General features: G+C 39.3%; 1 protein-coding gene across 3 annotated transcripts; it reads left to right on the forward strand.

The window, feature by feature from the left end:
- The first annotated feature begins 1,859 nt into the window (after positions 1-1,859).
- Positions 1,860-17,138, forward strand: LOC110044542 (potassium voltage-gated channel subfamily A member 1-like). 3 transcript variants are annotated; one of them, XM_020750100.2, is made up of 3 exons: positions 1,860-2,187; positions 6,590-6,646; positions 14,243-17,138. In XM_020750100.2, exons 1-3 carry the CDS (start codon positions 2,139-2,141, stop codon positions 15,820-15,822), a joined length of 1,686 nt encoding a protein of 561 aa, XP_020605759.2. In that variant the 5' UTR covers positions 1,860-2,138; the 3' UTR covers positions 15,823-17,138. The 3 variants fall into 3 exon arrangements, with proteins under 3 accessions (XP_020605759.2, XP_089145877.1, XP_020605758.2); XM_089289751.1 differs by lacking the exon at positions 1,860-2,187 and adding an exon at positions 6,241-6,321; XM_020750099.2 differs by lacking the exons at positions 1,860-2,187; positions 6,590-6,646 and adding an exon at positions 12,831-13,653.
- The last annotated feature ends 2,179 nt before the right edge of the window (positions 17,139-19,317 follow it).

Consider the following 19,317-nt stretch of genomic DNA (forward strand, 5'->3'; position numbering starts at 1 on the left):
ACGAGATTTATTAAGGATAAGGAGGATGTTTTAGGGAAACCATTTAAAATCCCTGCTATTTAACAATTAGACCCTTCGCCCGCAAGGGCTACGGGTCAATAGCCCATTAGGCGAAGCCGAATTGGCTATTGACCCGTGGCCCTTGAGGGCGAAGGGTCTAATTGTTTTAGTATCACCCAACTAGTCGGACAGAAAAGGCAATAATAAAGTTAACAAATGCAAGTTGAAGAAATATCTATTTGGGAATAAAACGAAAGAACGCGTCACGCTCGATTGCGCCAATTTTGCTACTCGAGGACTATTACTAATAGTCCTTTAGTAGCGTAGTCAATTAAAATGCAGGATTTGCATTAGTCCACTAGTTGAATGATGCTAATAACAATTAGATTATGAGCTCGAGATTTCTATCGCGTGATAGTTGACGAGGCCGAATGCACAGCCCGAGTCAACTATCGCGCATAGGAATCGAGAGCGAATAATCTAATTGTTTTGGTATAAATCTACTACTCGTTCAAAACTTTATCTAAATCCTCTTCATAGACACTTCGAAAACGCTAAGAAGCGGCCGTCATTTTGTTAACAAGGGCACACTGCTACGCTACTCGCTATCTTTCACAGAATAGATAGTGAGTAGCGTAACCAATCAGAGAACGGCATCCGCGATAGACCGCTATTAGATTTATGCTAACAAGTCATATTTTTAAGTGGCGAACTGGCCCACAATGAAAAGTAAATTCTGATTGGCTCCTTGCGATATTACGCTGTTGGACCGCTTACGAAATTCTTTTGGTGAATTGCAATTCCAAAACGTCCTTCATGTTTGAAGGACAATTTTATTGTAACTTTCATGAAAACGTTCTTAAAAGCGAAATTTTTATCTTTCCGTGCGCGGCGCGCTTGCCGTGCATGATGGACTGGGACGCATTAAGTAACGCTCTATATAAGAAGAATAGTACCACGCGGCAAGAAATGCAAAAAGGTGCTAACTTTTGCGCAACTTTGCTATTGTTATATCATACTTCTGATTGGCTCAATCAACTAACTCTAGCAAAACTTCAGGTAGCTGTATATATATTTATGCGTAATTGATCAACTATCTTCCTTTCAACTAAACCTCTTCTGAGTCTAAATACCATAGTAATCCTATGTGGGGAACATTGGAAAATTGGAAGCTTTTATTGTCTTTGTTTACGACTGTTGTGATTGGTTGAATGTTTTAACACAAAGGAAACTACCTTTCAAAATAGAGTTTAAATACATTTTATTTCATAAACCTGCTTTTCATTGGTTGATACATTCTCCGTATGAAAACAAAACAGTTTCAATGTGGGGAAAGCACATTGTCGCAGAACAATAGAAAATGCTACAGTTCTTATGTAGATCATTACTTAATTTATCAGCACAGTTTTCAAAGAGCCATTATAATAAATTAATAGACTTTAAGTAGGTTCGGTCCGTATTGGGAAATGTTGGTGTTATTCTTTTGGACGTCACCTGCGGCTCGTCCATAAACTTGAAAAAGGTACTCGACCAATATTTTCCCAACATGAATTACACGCTGGTTCAGTAACAGATAACTAAGTTGTATAATTCATCATCAGCTCGTTATCCGATGTTAACCGACCGATTCAAGTGAATAAATTCAAAACAATCTTGATAAATTACGCACTCGAGCTACCAAATCCCAGAACTCCTTGAAAGGTGCACACCGGACGTAAGCACTCAGAGTAACTTCCGGCACCTGTTGGACAGTTATTTGGCATAATCATCCCATTTATCACCATCAATAATTAAAAAGTGCTAAACCAATTTATTTTGCGCCAATCGCTCTGTTACGTTGAAAGGGTTTGTCGGCCTAAGCATGTATGTAACTGGCTCTGATGTCCATTAGAAGCGAAACTGTGAGGTCACATGAACGCAATTAACAAATGAATCCGCTCCTCGCTTAAGGCAGGAAGAACTGAGATCGGGGCTTGAGGCAAAATGAGACATAACATAACGACGACAAGCATGCTTCTAAAGTGCTGTAGGTTTTCGTCCTCGCGCGATGATATGAAGTGATCAGCCCAGCTCGCCAGTTTTTCCACGGATTTCGTTCTGGAAGATTTCTCAGCAAGTGAAGACTAACTAAACACGTCATGTATGCATCATTAGCACACACTCCGCAACCCACCGGCGATGTGACAGGTAGGGTGTGTATGTGAAACTTAATGGAGAGATTTTCACGCTGTTTTACTTGAAAGCCTCTTCTCTTAACGCTACAGACGCGATCAGCCTCTTTTGAATTAATGAATAGGTAGTATACTCAGTTAGTCTATATATAGCAGCGAGGAGTCTTGCAAAATTTGTTTACCTCGCATGTTAGAACCGGCGTTTCTTAAGAAATCATCGACATCTGTTAGCTAAAGAACACGGGCTTATCGCCCAGCTTGTGAATATCATTGAATGTTGACATGAAAACAGAGATATGAGATCTCAAAACAAAACCTGTTCTGATATACCACCACAACAAAAATGTATTGCATGTCAGGAAACTCATACACCTGACAGATGGTCTTGTAAGATCATTTTATGCAGAATGATTTTAAAAGCTAATTGATAAAAAAGATGCACTTAAAAACGCTTTTGTAGTGTGCCTAATTAAAATCGTGCTGGCGACGATTAAAAAGAAAACGAAAATGCGAATCGCCGGTTTAATGTAGATTATCTTCGTAAAAAGTAGTTGGGTAGTCATAAAATAATTTTAGGAAAATCTACTAGCAGATTTCAGTTTGCTTCCGGCCCGAGGGAATTCAGAGATGGTAGCCCCCTTAATTTGGTCGAGAGACGCGCGTTAATAATTAAATGTTTACACTTTTGTTGTCGATGGTAAATGGAAAGATACTTAAACCCAAATTACTGTTAGTGGTATTCTACCCTCACTAAATGCAGTTCAGGGTTCATAATTTTACTTATTCCTCGAGCTCAGATTTCCGCCTCTCGTATTTTTTTTTTCTCGTTAATGTAAAAAGGAACCGCAGGCTCAAATTTGCCACAGTAACTTTACCAAGATGGTTTTTCGTTCATAGGCCGTGTGATTTAAGAAGTAATAAAAACAATCCGGAAGGGTTGTAAACAGATAAAGATTCGGCGCTCTTTTTTCACAGAGCCACGGAACATCAATTATGTAAAACTACAAGTTTTCTTGGTATGTCATGTTTACCTGAACAAGGTCATTGAATGGTCTTCAAAACTTACTAAAATAAATATTTTATCGGATCCAGTACGTTTTATATCTTGAGAGACATTATCAGGATAAGAACTTGACTCAGGAATGTTAAATCGCAGGAGTAGATATCTTTGCTTCGATCAAACATGGCGTAAGATTCGTAGGTGTCAATAAAAGATTGAGATACAAGTGGTTTTATTTTCTCCGCAAATGATAAGCTAATGTATGTTTCGATCCAAACTGGATGTAATTACCTTGTAATAAAGCACTGAACCACACGCTAAATGTTGTTATTTGCGGACTCGCAATATCATAATCTTCCTGCTCAATTAAGGATTTATTTTTTCTTTCATCGTACTCAGATTCGCAATTGACCAATGAGAGACCGCATCTCTATCATGATATTCTGCGATATCAAGTCACTAACCTAATATGGCCTGTTCATCAGGTCTTATCAGGTTGTACGTTGGTTGTACGGTAAATACCTAATCACATCTTTCGTTCTCGCCATGAGTATTTCGGCCGTCTCGACCGTTTCTCGCCACAGGCTAGATTATCAGCCACTGTTTCGGAAAACGAGCCTCTACGAACCAGGGCTCGACCAAACTCGCGATAAGGTACGATTGGGATTGCTAATTTGTTACCGCGGCCAGGGTATCGTGTGATTCCACTTTCTTTTTTTAAAAAAATTGTAATCGATTTGAATTTTTTTTTCCCAAAACGAAGTGTAAACAAGCTTCTGTTTGTAATAACATCGAAAATTTTGTTTGGCATTGACTTGTGTAACGAAGCTCTTCCCCACCTACCTATCTAAGTTCACTCCTCAGTTGCTATAAACGTTGTCTTTAACAATTAAACTTGTCAGTGTTAATAGCATTTTCAGAGGTTTCTACTCATGTCTATCCGGCCCGTGAGTACAATTTCATCACTTTTCGTTTAAGCTTTTGTTTATCTTAAACACTTAATTAAGAATCAATCAAAGACATACATATTTATAATTAACTTCAATATGTTCAGTTAGATTCAGATTTGTATTTCAGTGCCAACCGCACAAAAGTAATTGAAAGGTATTTGATGACTGGAGCACCGAGCTGTTACGTCGGGACTCAAAATAATTTGCCGACAACTGCAATTACAAGACAATAAAAAGTTAACATTGTTCCCATTATAATTGACAAAACTGCAGCAAATGTAAACGATTGTAGTTTTCCGATTGAATGACAAGAAAATCGTGCGCAGCAAGGTTGCGCAGTAGCTTACTGTAGTTTACAGTGAAGTACTTTGAAGACATGATTGATCAATGCAGTTATTCACACAACCTTAGCATTTGTGAAAGTAAAGCCTGAAAAAAAATTCGGGTATATTACGGGTATATTACGAACTCACAACGCGAACAGATCCCAGTTGGCTTGATAACTCAGTTGGTAGGGCACTGCACCGGTATCGCAGAGGTCATGGGTTCGACTACCGTTCAAGCCTGAATTTTTTTCAGGCTTAAATTTTACAACTGCTTAAGTTGTGTGTAAAAATTGGAATGACCAATCATGTCTTCACATCTTTCTCCCCAGTTCAAATATATAATCTTTCATAAATTCACTTGCACCGAAGTAGTAAATCAATGTTTTTTCGTGAGCCGCCATGTTTTGTCTCCGTAGCTTGAGTGGCACGTTAGAAACAAGACCGGCTAGTTAACCTTCAACAATTTCTATTGAAAGCACTTGTAAGGCTTCCGCAAGAGCTGTTACGTCGTGTTGACATCAAAAGACTACGTCATGTTACACGCACAAATTTTGTTTATTGCCTTTTTGATAGAAACAAGTTTTCAATAAAAGATTTTCAGAGAAAACGCTTGTTGATGTCCCTTGCGAACGACCAAAGACCAATAAACCAACGAAAAAGGTGGGTTTGATGACCGGCCATCAGGCATGGACGATCTTGAAAGGGGTCGGGGGAATTCTAAAAGCTTTCGTATTTCGTAGCCTGGGTCAACCTGTCATGCTCAACATTTTGTTAGAGGCATGAAGAGATTGAAAACCTGTTTTTGCAGCACTATGAGCGAGGAGATTTTGTCGTCCCTGGCAAATTCTTCACATACATAAGCATATAGAGATCGACAGTGTAGTTCAGTTCTGAATTTGCCTGTCTGACTGGGAGACGTCTTTGACGTTGTGAGCTGGTCACTTCTATAAACCTACAATCATAAGATACTAAAATACTCAACAATTTTCTATGTTTTGATTTATGAAACTGTTCTCTGGGAAACGTAAGAGATTGCATTTCCGCGCGCCTAAAAATAAAAGTTTCACACGAGGGGCATGCCCCCAACCGCCCCTCCCTCGCCCCCCACCTCCTCAAAGGCACGATATGATACGATAATTTTATTTCTACACGGTATCTCCATCAGTTTATTTATGATAATCAACTATAGCTATCTATCTTCCTAACCACAAATCCAAAAAAATAAACTGCTTTTCGTGCAGGCAGTGGAGAAAAAATGTAGTCAGTAAAATGTGGCGACTTAGTTTAGTCTTGAACTCATTTAACGAAGTTGCTTGTCTTAGTTCTATAGGTAAGTTGTTCCGGAACTGAGCTGCACTGTACAAAAAACTTCTCTTCAGATAATCAGTGCGAGGTTGTGGAAGAACTAATTTGTTTTCAGTATTCCTTCAGCGATAAGCACTCGCTTTGTCGCGATAAACAAATCTTGATCGTAGATAATCTAGTGTCATATCATCCAATGCCTTTTATATCATGATATATTCCTTCTCTAATCTCGATAACAGAGTTTACGCCACCCTAATAATGCCGGGAACACATCATCCAAATTACTATTACTATTAGTAAATTACTACACGCTTCCTTGGGCGCTCGAGTAAATTTCTCTTTAGTGCGTACTTCAGGTAAAATGCACGCTACGCCCGTGTTTTGCCAAACTAGTTATACGAGATCTCCAGATCCACGGGTTCGTCAGTCACCAGGTTACCTGGCCAGCAACCGCTGACCGAGGAGAGCTCATACTCAGAGTGGCTATCAAGTCTTTTCCATTACTCCGAGTTCGTATAATTTTAGTTAAAAAGCCTCACAGATGAATCCATACTATAAAATAATAGCAGGTAGGTTTACATGTAATGGATCGTTTTTGTCTGATCGCTTAAAACTACTAGGTAAATTCGAACTCGTATTGAATGCTCGTCAGTCTGCGATCTATTCTTACGTTCGCTTTTCAAGAAAATGGCAAATTGTTCTAAACAGGTTTGATGCTGGTTCTTAGATCAAGGAACTGTCTAAGCTATCACCGGAGATCAATGAAAACTAACCTTAAATAAATTTGAAGTGTACCTAAATTAATTGCTGACGTTTCTTTGCTTTGTTTGTTGTCAGATTCGGGAGGCAGGTTGAGGCATCTATACCCAAAAAGCCACAACGACAACAGCACAGGTGAGCGACCGAATATCTGTTGTAGCAACAAAAACACTATGTGCAGCACACAGACTCAAGCGTATTTCGAAACTGAGGTGAAGACTGGTAATGAGTCTGTATTATTCTGAAAATTAGTGATTGTAATAAGTTTGATTGCTGTTGAGCAAAATGCAACTGAACTGAGGGTCATCAACTATCGATGATTTATTAAACGCAATGTTGCTTACTAAGTTCGAATGGAAGTCTGAGCAAAATTAGCCTGTTTAAGGTGTTTTCCGGTTTGGTTAGTTTGAGAGACGCGTGAGAAAAAATAGTCACTTCTTTCCAACTATAAACCAGACACTTAGAGGCTACTAAAGGCGATTACAAGCCGAGAATTCACGCAGAATCGTTGCGTAATGCACCCGTCGCTGCCGCAATGCACTCTACTGGGCGAATACGCCAGGAAACTTCTACAGCAGGAACACAGACTGCGTGCTAAGACAGTTACTGAAAAGACAGTTACTAAAAAGAGAAGTATGCATAGAGGGTTCAAAGTTGATATCTATCTACTTTATAAGTTCGCAATTCGGTTTACCACTGTTCTTTTAGTAACGTTTTCTTAACACGCATCTTGCGCATTTTCCATTCAAACTCTTACATACTTCGAGGCAGCGAAAAATATAAGTGGCTTTTGGATTTTTGCGCTAAACCATTGTGGACTTCTATGCCTGTCTTACAGCCCTGGCGCTGGTTTTTCAAAATGTAGATAACGCTATCCGCTGGATCAAGCGCCATACACTCGATATGCGATGACAAAATAAAAATATTGCGCTATTTTTATCCCTAATCGTATTGTAAAATGTTTTTGCAGTAGCACTCGGATTGATTTAGTACGGACCGAGCGACCGCGCATACCTTCGCGCTCTCTGTTACATATGAACACTCTACAAATCCCTAGGGTTGCTTGATATTAAACGCGCTAGATCTTAAGAACAGGAATCATTTCTCATACTCTGGCCCAGGAGCAGATATAAAATATTCAGTCTATGGCGGGTCGAACGCCTTGGAGACGTTCCAAGGATCAAGGAATCTATTCATCAGTTGAGCTGAGTTGACTTTTCATTTGAATTAATTAAAAATGTCAATTTTCTTTGTGTGTCTCTGGCTCTCCCACGTCCAAGACGTCAACTATTATTCGGTCATGGCTGGTGTAAACTTTTTCCTGTTGCTGTTTTATAATAACTATAATAGCTATCTAGGAATATCTGGGTTTTTTTCGCAGTCCACCCTGAAGCTTCGTGTCTGTGTTATATAAGCGATGACAAACTGTAGTAGACCTTTGCGCCGATGTCGCTAGGATATGCCAAACAATTTTTTCGATATCTATTTTTTCACTGTCTAATTTTCTAGAAACAACGTCTTTTCAATCCCAAAAATAGAATTCTAGAAAAATCACAGTCATTATGTCTCACGTTCAGCATAAAAGTGCACAGATCGTAATTATTCACTTTAATTTGTTATTTTACTTTGCAATAGACGCTTGTAAGGTGTACTATAATGTAAAACGAGCATTTCGGTCGGGTGAAGCAACCCGAAGCCGTTTCTTTGTGATAGCATGGTCTCTTGGGTTTAATTCGTTGGCTCTGGCGATTCGTGAAATGATTTGATTACATTTTGTTGTCGAATTTCTGCATTCCCACGAAATCGCACAGAATTAGGTTTTTCTTCTAAACCTCCAGTGATTCTATAGAAACCGAGCGTTACTTGAGTTGTACTGTCAACATGTTTGCCCTTTCAGATATTCGATGTCTGTCATTTTGAAACAGAAATTAAATTTGAGGTATCAACGCATATTTTGTCGACAATGATAGTAGCTAAAACCATTACTGTGTCATCTGTGTGATAAACAGAACCATTGAAAGGGCAAGTGCTAAAGTTAAAGAACAATTTCTATATACATATCTTTTTTAATGTTTTATTACCTGATTGGCATTGATAGATCGTGAATTACACAAATAATTGACGAAGACGTTTATTACTATTTCGAATGACAGAGAAGGTTTCCTAAATTAACATACTTGTAAAATAATCAGTCTTCGTGTAGGCAATTCCTGTCTACATGTTGCATAATTGCATGCTATCTGGCAATTGAATTTTCGAAATCTGAGGAGTGCATGCATGCTATGAGAGAAAAGTGTATATTTTTGATCATAATATTGAAATTGCAAATTTGTTTCATGTCCAGTGCTGATCATTTACAAGTCGCCGGATTCTTTACTTTGCTCTAAGCCACACCTTGTTATGACCTAGATAATTCGGGATTTGTAACCGCTTTTTAACCACGAAAAGAGTCTCTTAACTTCTCAATGCCCTAACGTTTTAATGAACAATTTATTAGTTGTATTATTCAATTATGCTTGTCAACGGTGCCTATGCCCACTAACAGGTTAAACGAATTAAGATGGCTTACCACAAAAAGAAGAAATAAGAACGAAAATATAATGAAATGCCTGAAACCAATCTTGGCGTAAAACATCAGGTGTTTGTTAGTGAAAAGTGAAGCTAAATTCAAGAGGAGTATAACATGTTTTCTCTCTCGGAATTCAGGATGACTAAGAGAAATTAGTAGAGATTAATTCGAAGCTATATTTCATCAATCGTTAAATTAGTTACATTGGTAATTTTAATCAGAACAGAACAGTTCTTAGATTGAATTAACAAAAAGAAAATTCAAGACGATATTGGTTTCTTGCGGTTTCATAACACTGGCGTAGAAAAGGTGGTTAACTTTTAAGAGTTGTGTACAATTCGTTAAATTTCGATAAAAATACCCAGTTTATTCATTTTACTATCTTCGGACCGCGCAGGCCTAATTACCATGCAAAATTGCGATGCAACGCGATTTATGAAGGAATTTTCTGCTGATGTGTTTGTCAAGATTTTCAGAGAAGCTGCATATTGAAATGGCGGAATAGAAACCAGAGAAAAGTTAAAATTAAAAAGTGACCCCGACTCGGTTAGTCTTCTTCTGCCAGAGACGAACTATTTGATTTTTACTTTCTTTGCTAATTTGGTGCATGTTCAGGTAGCTTAGTCAGATTTCGTCTCACCCTCGTCCGTAAAAATCACCCCTTTTCTATGCCTGACAATTATGGCACTTTAGTAATTACCAAAACTAAAATAGCTCTTATACGCACGGTAGCGATTCACTACAACCCAGGCCACATATATATGAGCGCGCTTGGAACCTTAAGAGCTCCCCTAACAAGACCTTATAGAGAATTTAGAAAATTTAAAATTAAAATACCTTCCCAGCAGTAAGGATTTTTGTCTTAGAAGGGCGCCAAGCCACAAATTGTTGCTAAAGACCCACAGGTATAGCTTCAAGTAATGTGCAACTGCTGCGGAAGGAAAATTGGCTTAGGATTCCGGCTGATTTCCACATACTGTACGAGCCAATGGTGAGAACAAGCGGTTAATCAAGCACGCTATGGTTGAAGGAGTTCATAATTTCTGCTCGATATATAGAATCAGGTTCGCCTGAAATACCAGCGCTTAAAATTCTTAGGTAAACAGACACAGTACTGATAGAAATTCAACTCTCGAGTTTCGTTTTTATTTTTTTCACGTGCAATTTGTATAGAACTCAGCAAAAATTCAAATAACGGCTTTAAAAAACTACTAAAAGTCGATTAAAACTTTCGTACTTTTGTTCTAGTTATTGCAGTGTAATCTTCCCGGCTTAGGTACGATTAACAGACTAAAAGGCGGTAGTTGCAAAGGGAATATGGAAGGGAAAGGCACGTGAATCCGTCAATTATATTTTCGCTCGTGGATTCCTTTCGCTACAATGGGCCATAGTCCATACAGTAGAGCTATCTTTTTTCATGTAAAGTTTATGGTCATAGGCAAAAGTTGAGTCTCTGCAGGGAGCCTTAACATATATTTTTCACATCGTTAAATTCAATGCCATTCAAAAATCAGATTCACGGAGGCGAGTTTATAAGTTAAGTACTCGACAAGCTTATCTGTTGCGGTGACCTGCTCAAGGACGAGCCTTATGTCGGGAATAGTCTCCGCGCCAGCAAGAGGTAAGCCTTTCAGCGAGACCTTTTCTGCTGATTTTTTAAGACGTAATTCAGTTTTTACCGCATCTTGGCTTTTTCTAATCACCTTTACTTTTCGCCTGTTGTTCGAATTATTGACAGCCGCATCGGGTCAGCAAGTTGCGTTGTGAGAATTTTCATCCATATTCTCCGCTATATCAGAAGGCCGAAATGGATTATACAGTATTCGTCCATGCAAACCGAAACATTGTAATCGAGACAAAAACCAGTTCTTTTCGCAAGAGAAACCGATACAAAACTGAAAACCATCTCTCTTGAAGCTGGAAATGTAACTTCCCCTAACTGATGTATTATATGTTTTTGTACCGTTGATTTTGAGAATTTCGTATTAAATCAAAGCAATGCCCCGGTTGACACTTTTTTCATGCCCGCCATCTTTCTGTTAAAGGTTGTCTTTATGAAGGAGAAAATCGAATTTGATCCCTCAAGTGGGTTGTTTTTGATGATTTATGTCATGAACAATTTTATTGCAAGAGTCGTCGTGACTTACATTAAGAGCATGAAAAACAAATGTCTTTCTAGATGCCATTTTTGCGTGTTTTTCTTTCTTTTTTACAGCTTCCCGGCAAAGAAAAATAAACGCCCACGTGGCGGCAAAATTCCATCGGTTCTTCGGCTTCAATCGAAAACCAATGATCAAACCGTCAGCTTGATAATGAGGTTTTGTCTAGGACGGAGTGTTCCAAAAGCCACGGCAATTGTCTTGAATGTTCCCCAACAAGACCGAAATTGTGTAATTACCCAGTTTTGGCGAAATGACACTGACATTTTGTTGGCTTCATCGTGAGTCGCTTTCACAGACGGTCAGTGTCAACCAAGGGCTGAATTTCTAATCTTCGCTTTCGCGTCACGCGAAATGTTTTTTTCATATTTTTATCGCTCGGCTTTGAGATTTGTATAATATGACCTTCACCAGACAGCAACGAAATAAGCTGCGATAACCCAAAGCGTTGGCAATGGGCCTACCGGGGAGTATTTTGATAGCACAAACGCATCAACTGCTTGTTTTAATTTGACCCTCATCTGGCACTTTTCTCACAGATTTGTTTTACTAAGAAAATGATCTTGCCTTTCATTTCCGCGGGTGGTCTAATTTATTCGGTCATTCTCAGCGAATCTTCCCCGCTGAAAGAAAAAAAAAAACATAAAAAAATAGAGTAAAAGAATGAAGGAGAAAAAAAAAAAAAAACGCGACAGCCGCGTGGGTTTGTTGTAAACGAAAAGCAATTTGTATTCAGTATTTATCATGACAAGCTGGGTTTTTCGCCACAAATTACCGAACTAGGCTCTGTTCAGGCCAGAGAATGGCATTCCATTAAACGTCAAAATTATTACTAAATAGCCGGAATCCTGAAACACCACGCCTGGTTCTTTGGCGAGCGCGAAACAGCAGCCATTGTGGTTGTTTACACTCAACGAGCGCTTTCATCTCATAACTCTTGCATGAGCCATAATTCCAGTGGTCTCTCATTAGCAGGTAAAAATTACAGCAACAAGCAACCAAAACCACAACCATTGACGGACCCTCGGGGGTAGGTTAGGGTGAAATATTATCCGGGCAAATGGCACAAATAAAACGAACAAACAACCCAAACTAAACAACAAACAACCAATATACGTACACAAAATCTGACACGCGAAATAAGGTGACTTCTTTTTAATTTCTTTCTCGTGCTTGTGCCACAGAGAGAAACGAAGGACTATTTTGACACATCAGACCAGTTTGATTGCGAACATTTTCTCGAAAAATCTTTCCAGCTTGTTAACGAATTAGTATTGTAAATGAAACTCGACCCTTCAGGTATCAACAACTAGTCAAAACAACGACACGCAACTTTTGCGTTTTCTGCTAACTAAATATTGTTGCCAGGTAGCGAATTTGTTCCATTTTAGATCTAATTGAACTGTTAAACACCAGAGAGTTGTTTTCTGTTGTTTCCAAAGTTTTTCGTCGGTGTGTAGAACATTTAAAAAGTCAGTAGGTCAATACCGTATAATAAAACCACTTCTCTTCGTTGAGCTAATTTTTCAGGAGGCTTTTTTAGCTTTAGCTTAATGCCGAGTTGGCGTTTGTTAACGATAGCTGTCATATTTATGTATAAACGTTTATGCGAGATGAAGTTTTGCATATTTGTTTTTTATTTTTTTTATTTTTTCCCGCTATCACAATAAAATCTTCCGAGAAAAGAAAATTTACTTTTCGCTGCAACGATTTTAAATATTTTTGAAGACGAAGTGGACCGTGTCCAAGCACATATCGGCTTCGAGAGCTATCCTGACAGGGAGATAGACGGGTGTGTTTTTGGAAACAGCAGGTTTCCATCAATGGTGTTACTATGTAAATTTCTAGCTCTGTCTTGTGTAGTTCAAATTTCAATCGCGCGTGCCCAACAACCTGGGAGCGACATTTGTAATTGCTTCGCCGTTCCGACATCTTCTGCTTGGTTCAAAAGAATGCACGGCCGATCGATAACATCACACCGTTTAACGGCGCGATAATTCGGCGAGAAATTACAAGCCGCACTCGTAACTGCCATAACAATCGAATTTGCTTGACTGCAAATTCCTTTCTTCGTGAATAGATCGCTTCGACCCAGTGCCGCGTCGAGAATTTCGCGGAGAAAACGAGAAGTTCAAAGAGGGCTGGCGAAGATTAGTATTTTTTGGCCTAAATGTGACCACGTGTTAAGAGAAATCGCCTTTGGACACGATAACAATGACTTTGGAGAAATTGCGATGAACGTTGTGGCTGCATAGCGGTATTTATGGCAATATGTTTCTTGACTCTATGTTCTGAGGTGTCAACTCGAGTAACATTTAACAGTGTTATCTGGCGTCGTGTACGTGCACTGTATCTACTGCTACAGCCTCTGTCAGATGGCATCAGAATTCTCTTTCATAACGTGAGCCACCCAAGTAAGTTGTATTGTGCTAGAGCGATTGTGCGTTGTTTTAAGAGGGCGATTCGCGAGTAGAGCGTATAACATACCGCTCGCGAGTACAGCCTAGTCTTAGTATAAAACATCTGCCCGTGTTTCAGCGCGCCAAGGAAATTTACATTTCACTCGGAGAAGAGAGCGCCAAATTCGCTTTCGAAAATTGACTCTGTGTTGTTTAGAGGACAAAAGCTGCTTGTGGATCGAGCTGAACGCATCAACTGACTGCTAATAACACGGGAAACATTTCAAGTTCTAGTGTGTTTACATCCCTTATTTACATTTCCTGTTTATTGAAGACGTGATAATTTATTCAGTGAATTAATAAATTACAAGTTTAGATCTAAAAGGAATCAATAATTTATGAGAATCGGGCCCTTTCAGTTTTAGAAGCGGGACATCTTCTCGAATTTTAAATTTTCTCGTCGCTTATTTCAAGGATTTTTCTCGCCCGTGAAAATGTCGCGGTATCGCTACTTTCGACGGCACCGCGCTCGCAGAAATCCCCTTTTGGTTAGTACTTCATGTCAATTATTAATCAAGTGTTTCTCCTCGCATCCGGGCTCTAGGTTCGCCGTATTTAACAGATCGTAAATTGGAGTTAGACGCTTTATCAGGGATGTCCTCCATGACAGCGACTCCTGAAAGGCAGAACTCTTCGAACTATGTGTGCGGAAGCAACAGCACAAACGCTACCACGGTCTACCGCGACCCACAGACAGGCTCCATCACCCTGTCCGGCATCAAGCCTCAGATTATGGCGACGCAAGAAGCGAGTGCCGACAGGTTTGTTATCAACGTTAGTGGCTTGAAATTTGAAACACACGCTCAAACGCTAGAACAATACCCGGAGACCTTGCTAGGGAATGCAGCCAAGAGAAGTAAGTACTACGATTCAGGTCGGAGTGAGTACTTCTTCGATCGCAATCGGCCTGCTTTCGACGCGATTCTGTTCTACTATCAATCCGGAGGGAAACTATTACGACCAGCGAATGTTCCTATGGACGTGTTTGCTGACGAGATTCGATTTTACGAGCTCGGCGAGGACATTTTACACAAAGTAGAGCAGGAAGAGGGTTACATTGAGGAGGAAAAACCCATTTTACCCGAAAATAAACTACAGAGGAAGATCTGGCAATTGTTTGAATTTCCCGACACGTCTTTAGGAGCACGTATCATTGCCATATTTTCAGTTGTTGTGATTACGCTTTCAATAGTGACATTCTGCGTCGAGACCCTCCCTCAGTTTAGGAAGGAAGACGACGGAGAAAAACGAAAACAGCCGTGGTTTTCGTTGGAGACAGCGTGTATAATATGGTTTACGTTTGAATACTTGATGAGGCTAATCTCGTCGCCTCAGAAGTTGGTTTTTGTACGATCGTTTCTGAACCTCATCGATATTGTTGCTATTTTACCTTACTACATAACGCTACCGATGCAGGACACGAAGGCGTCCAGTTTCGGGGTGTTGAGGGTGATCCGTCTGGTGCGCGTATTCCGGATTTTTAAATTATCGCGACATTCCAGAGGACTACAAATTCTAGGACACACATTGCGCGCAAGTTTGCGCGAGCTAGGGCTTTTAATTTTCTTTCTTCTCATCGGCGTCATCTTGTTCAGCTCGGCGGTGTATTACGCGGAAGGAGGCGAGACGGGGACGCATTTTAGGAGCATTCCCGATGCATTTTGGTGGGCCGTAGTCACAATGACGACGGTTGGTTATGGGGACATGAGACCCATCACTGTATGGGGAAAGATCGTAGGGTCACTATGCGCCATTTCCGGCGTGCTGACCATCGCGCTTCCGGTGCCTGTTATAGTGTCGAATTTTAACTACTTCTACCACCGAGAGAACGAACAGAGGGCGGCTGAGGCCAGCAAGAAAGAGAAGGACCGCAAAGAGCAAGAACGAATCCAAAGGGAGAAAGAAGAACAAGAACAGGAACGAAAGTATGGGACGGTTGATCATAATGGAATGAACGGCCCCGAGTCGACAGGGATTGAGATGGAAATGTTAACTTCACTGGACAGTATTCCATCCAATCTCAACAAAGGGCATAAGAACAAAGCCAACACGGCTGTCGTCTCCAATTCGATGCCTTTAGTCGACTATCCCGATGCTACTATACGATTTGAAACGGGGGTGTGACTAAAAAAGCCTTCCCTCTTTATAGCTATTTAATTTGGAGGTTTTTGGGGCAGGATTGGGAGTCACCACAACTTCCAGATAACAGGACTGCGTCCAAGAAGGAGCAGAGAGAGAGAAGATCACCGAGAGCTGAATCCCCAAAGACCTACGACCATGCGAGCAGGCGATTTGCGTAGCAATTCGCGCTTACCAGCAACACCTCGGAAACGCCAATTGTGCCATGCCGTGAGATTTTTCCTCTCGGTATTTCGTGATGTAAAGATAAATTGCTAGCGACCTGCTGTTAGCAGGGTGAAACAAAAAGACAAGGATCTCTACAATGCTGTTTGGAAGGAGTGCAGCAAAACAAACTCCTGAACAATCCAAGGATTCGATGCCTTGACTTCGAGAGATGGATGAATTCATTTTTTTTATATATAAAATTCACTAATTTATAATTGATATGCTGCACAAAAGGAAGCACAGTGCTTCGGCCAAAGAACGATGAGCAAAAAAAAATAGTTTGTACATGAATTAAAGCAAAGCAGTTCTGCTGTGAAAACGAAAAGCGAGTAGATAGACAGATAGCTAAAATAATGCAATTCTTTGCGGACAGCTAAGTGGTCCAATTCTTATTTTATTCTTCGGTTGCCCTAGGTGAAAATAGTACGAGCCAGAAATTCTTGGCTCGTATACGAAAGTTCTGAATATTTCGACTGAATTAAGCGGTTTTTTTCCCCCTACCAGTCCAGCATGTAATGTAAGTCCTTTTCCAAACCTTAAAATGCCAGAAACTTAAAATTACTTGAGCTGAAATTTCGATCGATTCTTGGAAGGGAGCTGACCTGATTGCTGTTATGATAGAAGTTCGCGGAGGTAATATTTGTAAGGAATTTTAGGCAGTGGCAAAACATTTTCAGATTCCAAACCCTTAAGAAAGTGTCTTTGGGTTTACATGTGGTTTGTGATTGAACACGATGGAGGAAAGAGAAAAACAGAACAGATCTATAGCGATACAATGATAACGCTGACATGTTGTGTAAAACAATGTTGATTGAAAGGGATTCACGCGAAATTTGAGGTAACGTCAAAATAATTTGTGAAGGCTTATAGGATACTGAACAGAATCAAAAGCATGTAGTTTGGGAACTTCAAAACTAATCATGAAATATAAGTATTCCTGGTGAAATATGCGAAGCTACTTGCAGCAAAACCATATCATATCACTTCGGAGCTGCGATGGAAAATTTTAATATGGAAATAAAAATAGTTTCCTGTCGGGAGTGAGAAATGATTTTTAACAAACACTGTGTACCAATAAAGAATTTTGTTCAAGACTTCTGGCTGGAAATGAATAAGTTCACAGAGCTGTAATAGCAGTGTCGATTAAAAGTAGTTCTCATGTTTATATTTGACACAAGACATTCAGGCGGCGCCTAGGATTTAAATATAAGTGATGTGGCGATCTACTAAATTTTTTAAAAATTTCGTGAGGCGACTGATTTTTATTTTGTCGTGTATTCTTTTGCATTAAAGATGAAATGTTGGTGATTTAGTTTAGCCTTTAATTCAGCACGTCCGAAGACAGCATGTTGTTTTCTTGTTCAAATTAAAACTACGTTTTTCAATTCTATGAATATTTTTACTTCTCCATTCTCGCTTTTCACTCGAAATACCGCGCTGTGATTGGTTTGAGAAAAAGTTGTGACTTAAGAATCACCCCACACTTTCATTAAAACTCGAATTGTTTACTTCCAGTTTTTAAATAACCGAATCTTACAGCAGGCTGAATCAGAAACGAAGTGCTTTTGTTACGAAATAATAGTTGCGTATGTTCTTAAATGCATTTTGTTCAAACGCTCGTATATCACTTACAGGAATTGAGGACAACACAGTCAATAAGGAAACGTGGAGTTGTAATCTGTAATTGGTAATGTTTTAGATATTGTTGCAATGTGATTTTTTGTACACGTCCGTTTATATTAATTGTCCCTCGATCAATGCTACGGTTTTGGTTGCCGATAGCACATCTCTTATCTTCAAAAATGAATAAATTTACGGCGGGATCGCTTTCAGTTTTCGACTATTTCGAGTTAGAAAATTACAGATTTGACCGCGAACTTATCTTTGTTTATAGAGGAATGAACCCCAGCTGAGAAAATAAATTGATTTTATTTAACTTTTCTGTGAAATGCCTGGGTTTTTCTTAAACTGTGGGATATTTTTGGCGAGCAGAGCTCGATTCGAATTGTGTCGATAGACAAAGAGAAAGTTCCGAACGCGAACTGCAAACATGATTTGAACATCCTCGCGTCTTCAAGCAGTATCACCTCTCGGCATTCTCGCGCGAAAGTGGTTCATACTTGAACAAATATAAATTCTTTTGTTGTTCGCAGGAGAGAGTTGTTTTGAACAACAATTGCTCGTTATTTATAATTTAAAAGTAAACCAAAAACCTTGTCCCAAGACAAAAAGCGACAAAAATTATATTTTTGAAAAGTATTACTCGGGTCGTTGTGAAACCATTGAAGTTGAGTGACCAAACAATGTTTCGCGTTGACAATTTTCAATCATGGTTTTTGTTAACGCCATTAATATATTATGTAAGACTGTATTTCAAGGCTTACATCTATGTTTCTGATTTACCGGTTATTTTAGCCTTATAAACTTCAAGTTGGCACAAAATTCACTCATTGTTTAGAATTGAAAAACACCGACGCGAGGACAGTACTTTCCTCGGCATGCACCCGCGCTAGAGGTAAATCTACTGTCTTATTCTTCTTTTTAACACGAAATGCAAGCAATTGGAATTATCTAATTTGCTTCCACTGTGAAAAACAAAATACGTCTCAGCAAGGTTGCTAGAAAGGGCGACCATCTGGTTGTTGTATTCGATTGCATATGAAAAATTCTTTCTAATCCACTGACTTCTAAATTAAGGCCTCTTGACAGTGAGATCTGGAAAAGTGATTTTTAATCAGTAAAATAATCACTAAGAACCCAGATTTCACACAGGAATGCTGTTTGTCAAATATATGGCTTCTCACTGGTCGGTAGTTTATACAAGTTGATAATTTTTGATAATTTCCTTTCCCACCGCAAGTCTGTTTTCGTTTCGCTGTGTCAAAGAACTTCAGATAAGCCAAATCTCCAATGAAAATTTCCCACTTGAGTCTTCATAGCGGAATTGTGACAAAATGGACTCAGTAAAACGCGAGAAAAGTTCACTTTTCAGAGACACTTATGCATCGTATAGCAGTTCAGATAATAAGGCTGCCAAGTCATAAATCACAATGGTATGGCATTGATACTCAGTCGGAGCCGGTGAAAACTTTTATATATTTTTCGTTTTATATTTACATAAATTGTGCAATAACACGCTATTCAAATCTGTCACTACTTTATAACCCTACATTCCGATGTCTCAACAATCAAACTGTATGCCTGTCCAATTTTCCATTTCTCGTTGACTTTTCGACTTTAATCTGTTTAATTTGGGTTTGATCATTCGCTTGA

The sequence above is a fragment of the Orbicella faveolata genome, unplaced genomic scaffold (assembly GCF_042242905.1).
Source record: "Orbicella faveolata isolate gen_17 unplaced genomic scaffold, um_ofav_v1 contig_2, whole genome shotgun sequence".
NCBI classification, from domain to species: domain Eukaryota; kingdom Metazoa; phylum Cnidaria; class Anthozoa; order Scleractinia; family Merulinidae; genus Orbicella; species Orbicella faveolata.

What these genes read in the sequence shown, in the direction of transcription:
- LOC110044542 (XM_020750099.2), top strand. Translation starts at nt 13,503, where the DNA reads ATGGCAATATGTTTCTTGACTCTATGTTCTGAGGTGTCAACTCGAGTA. An exon ending in TCATAACGTGAGCCACCCAA is followed by an intron (nt 13,654 to 14,242) that starts GTAAGTTGTATT and finishes TCCGGGCTCTAG; the next exon opens with GTTCGCCGTATTTAACAGAT.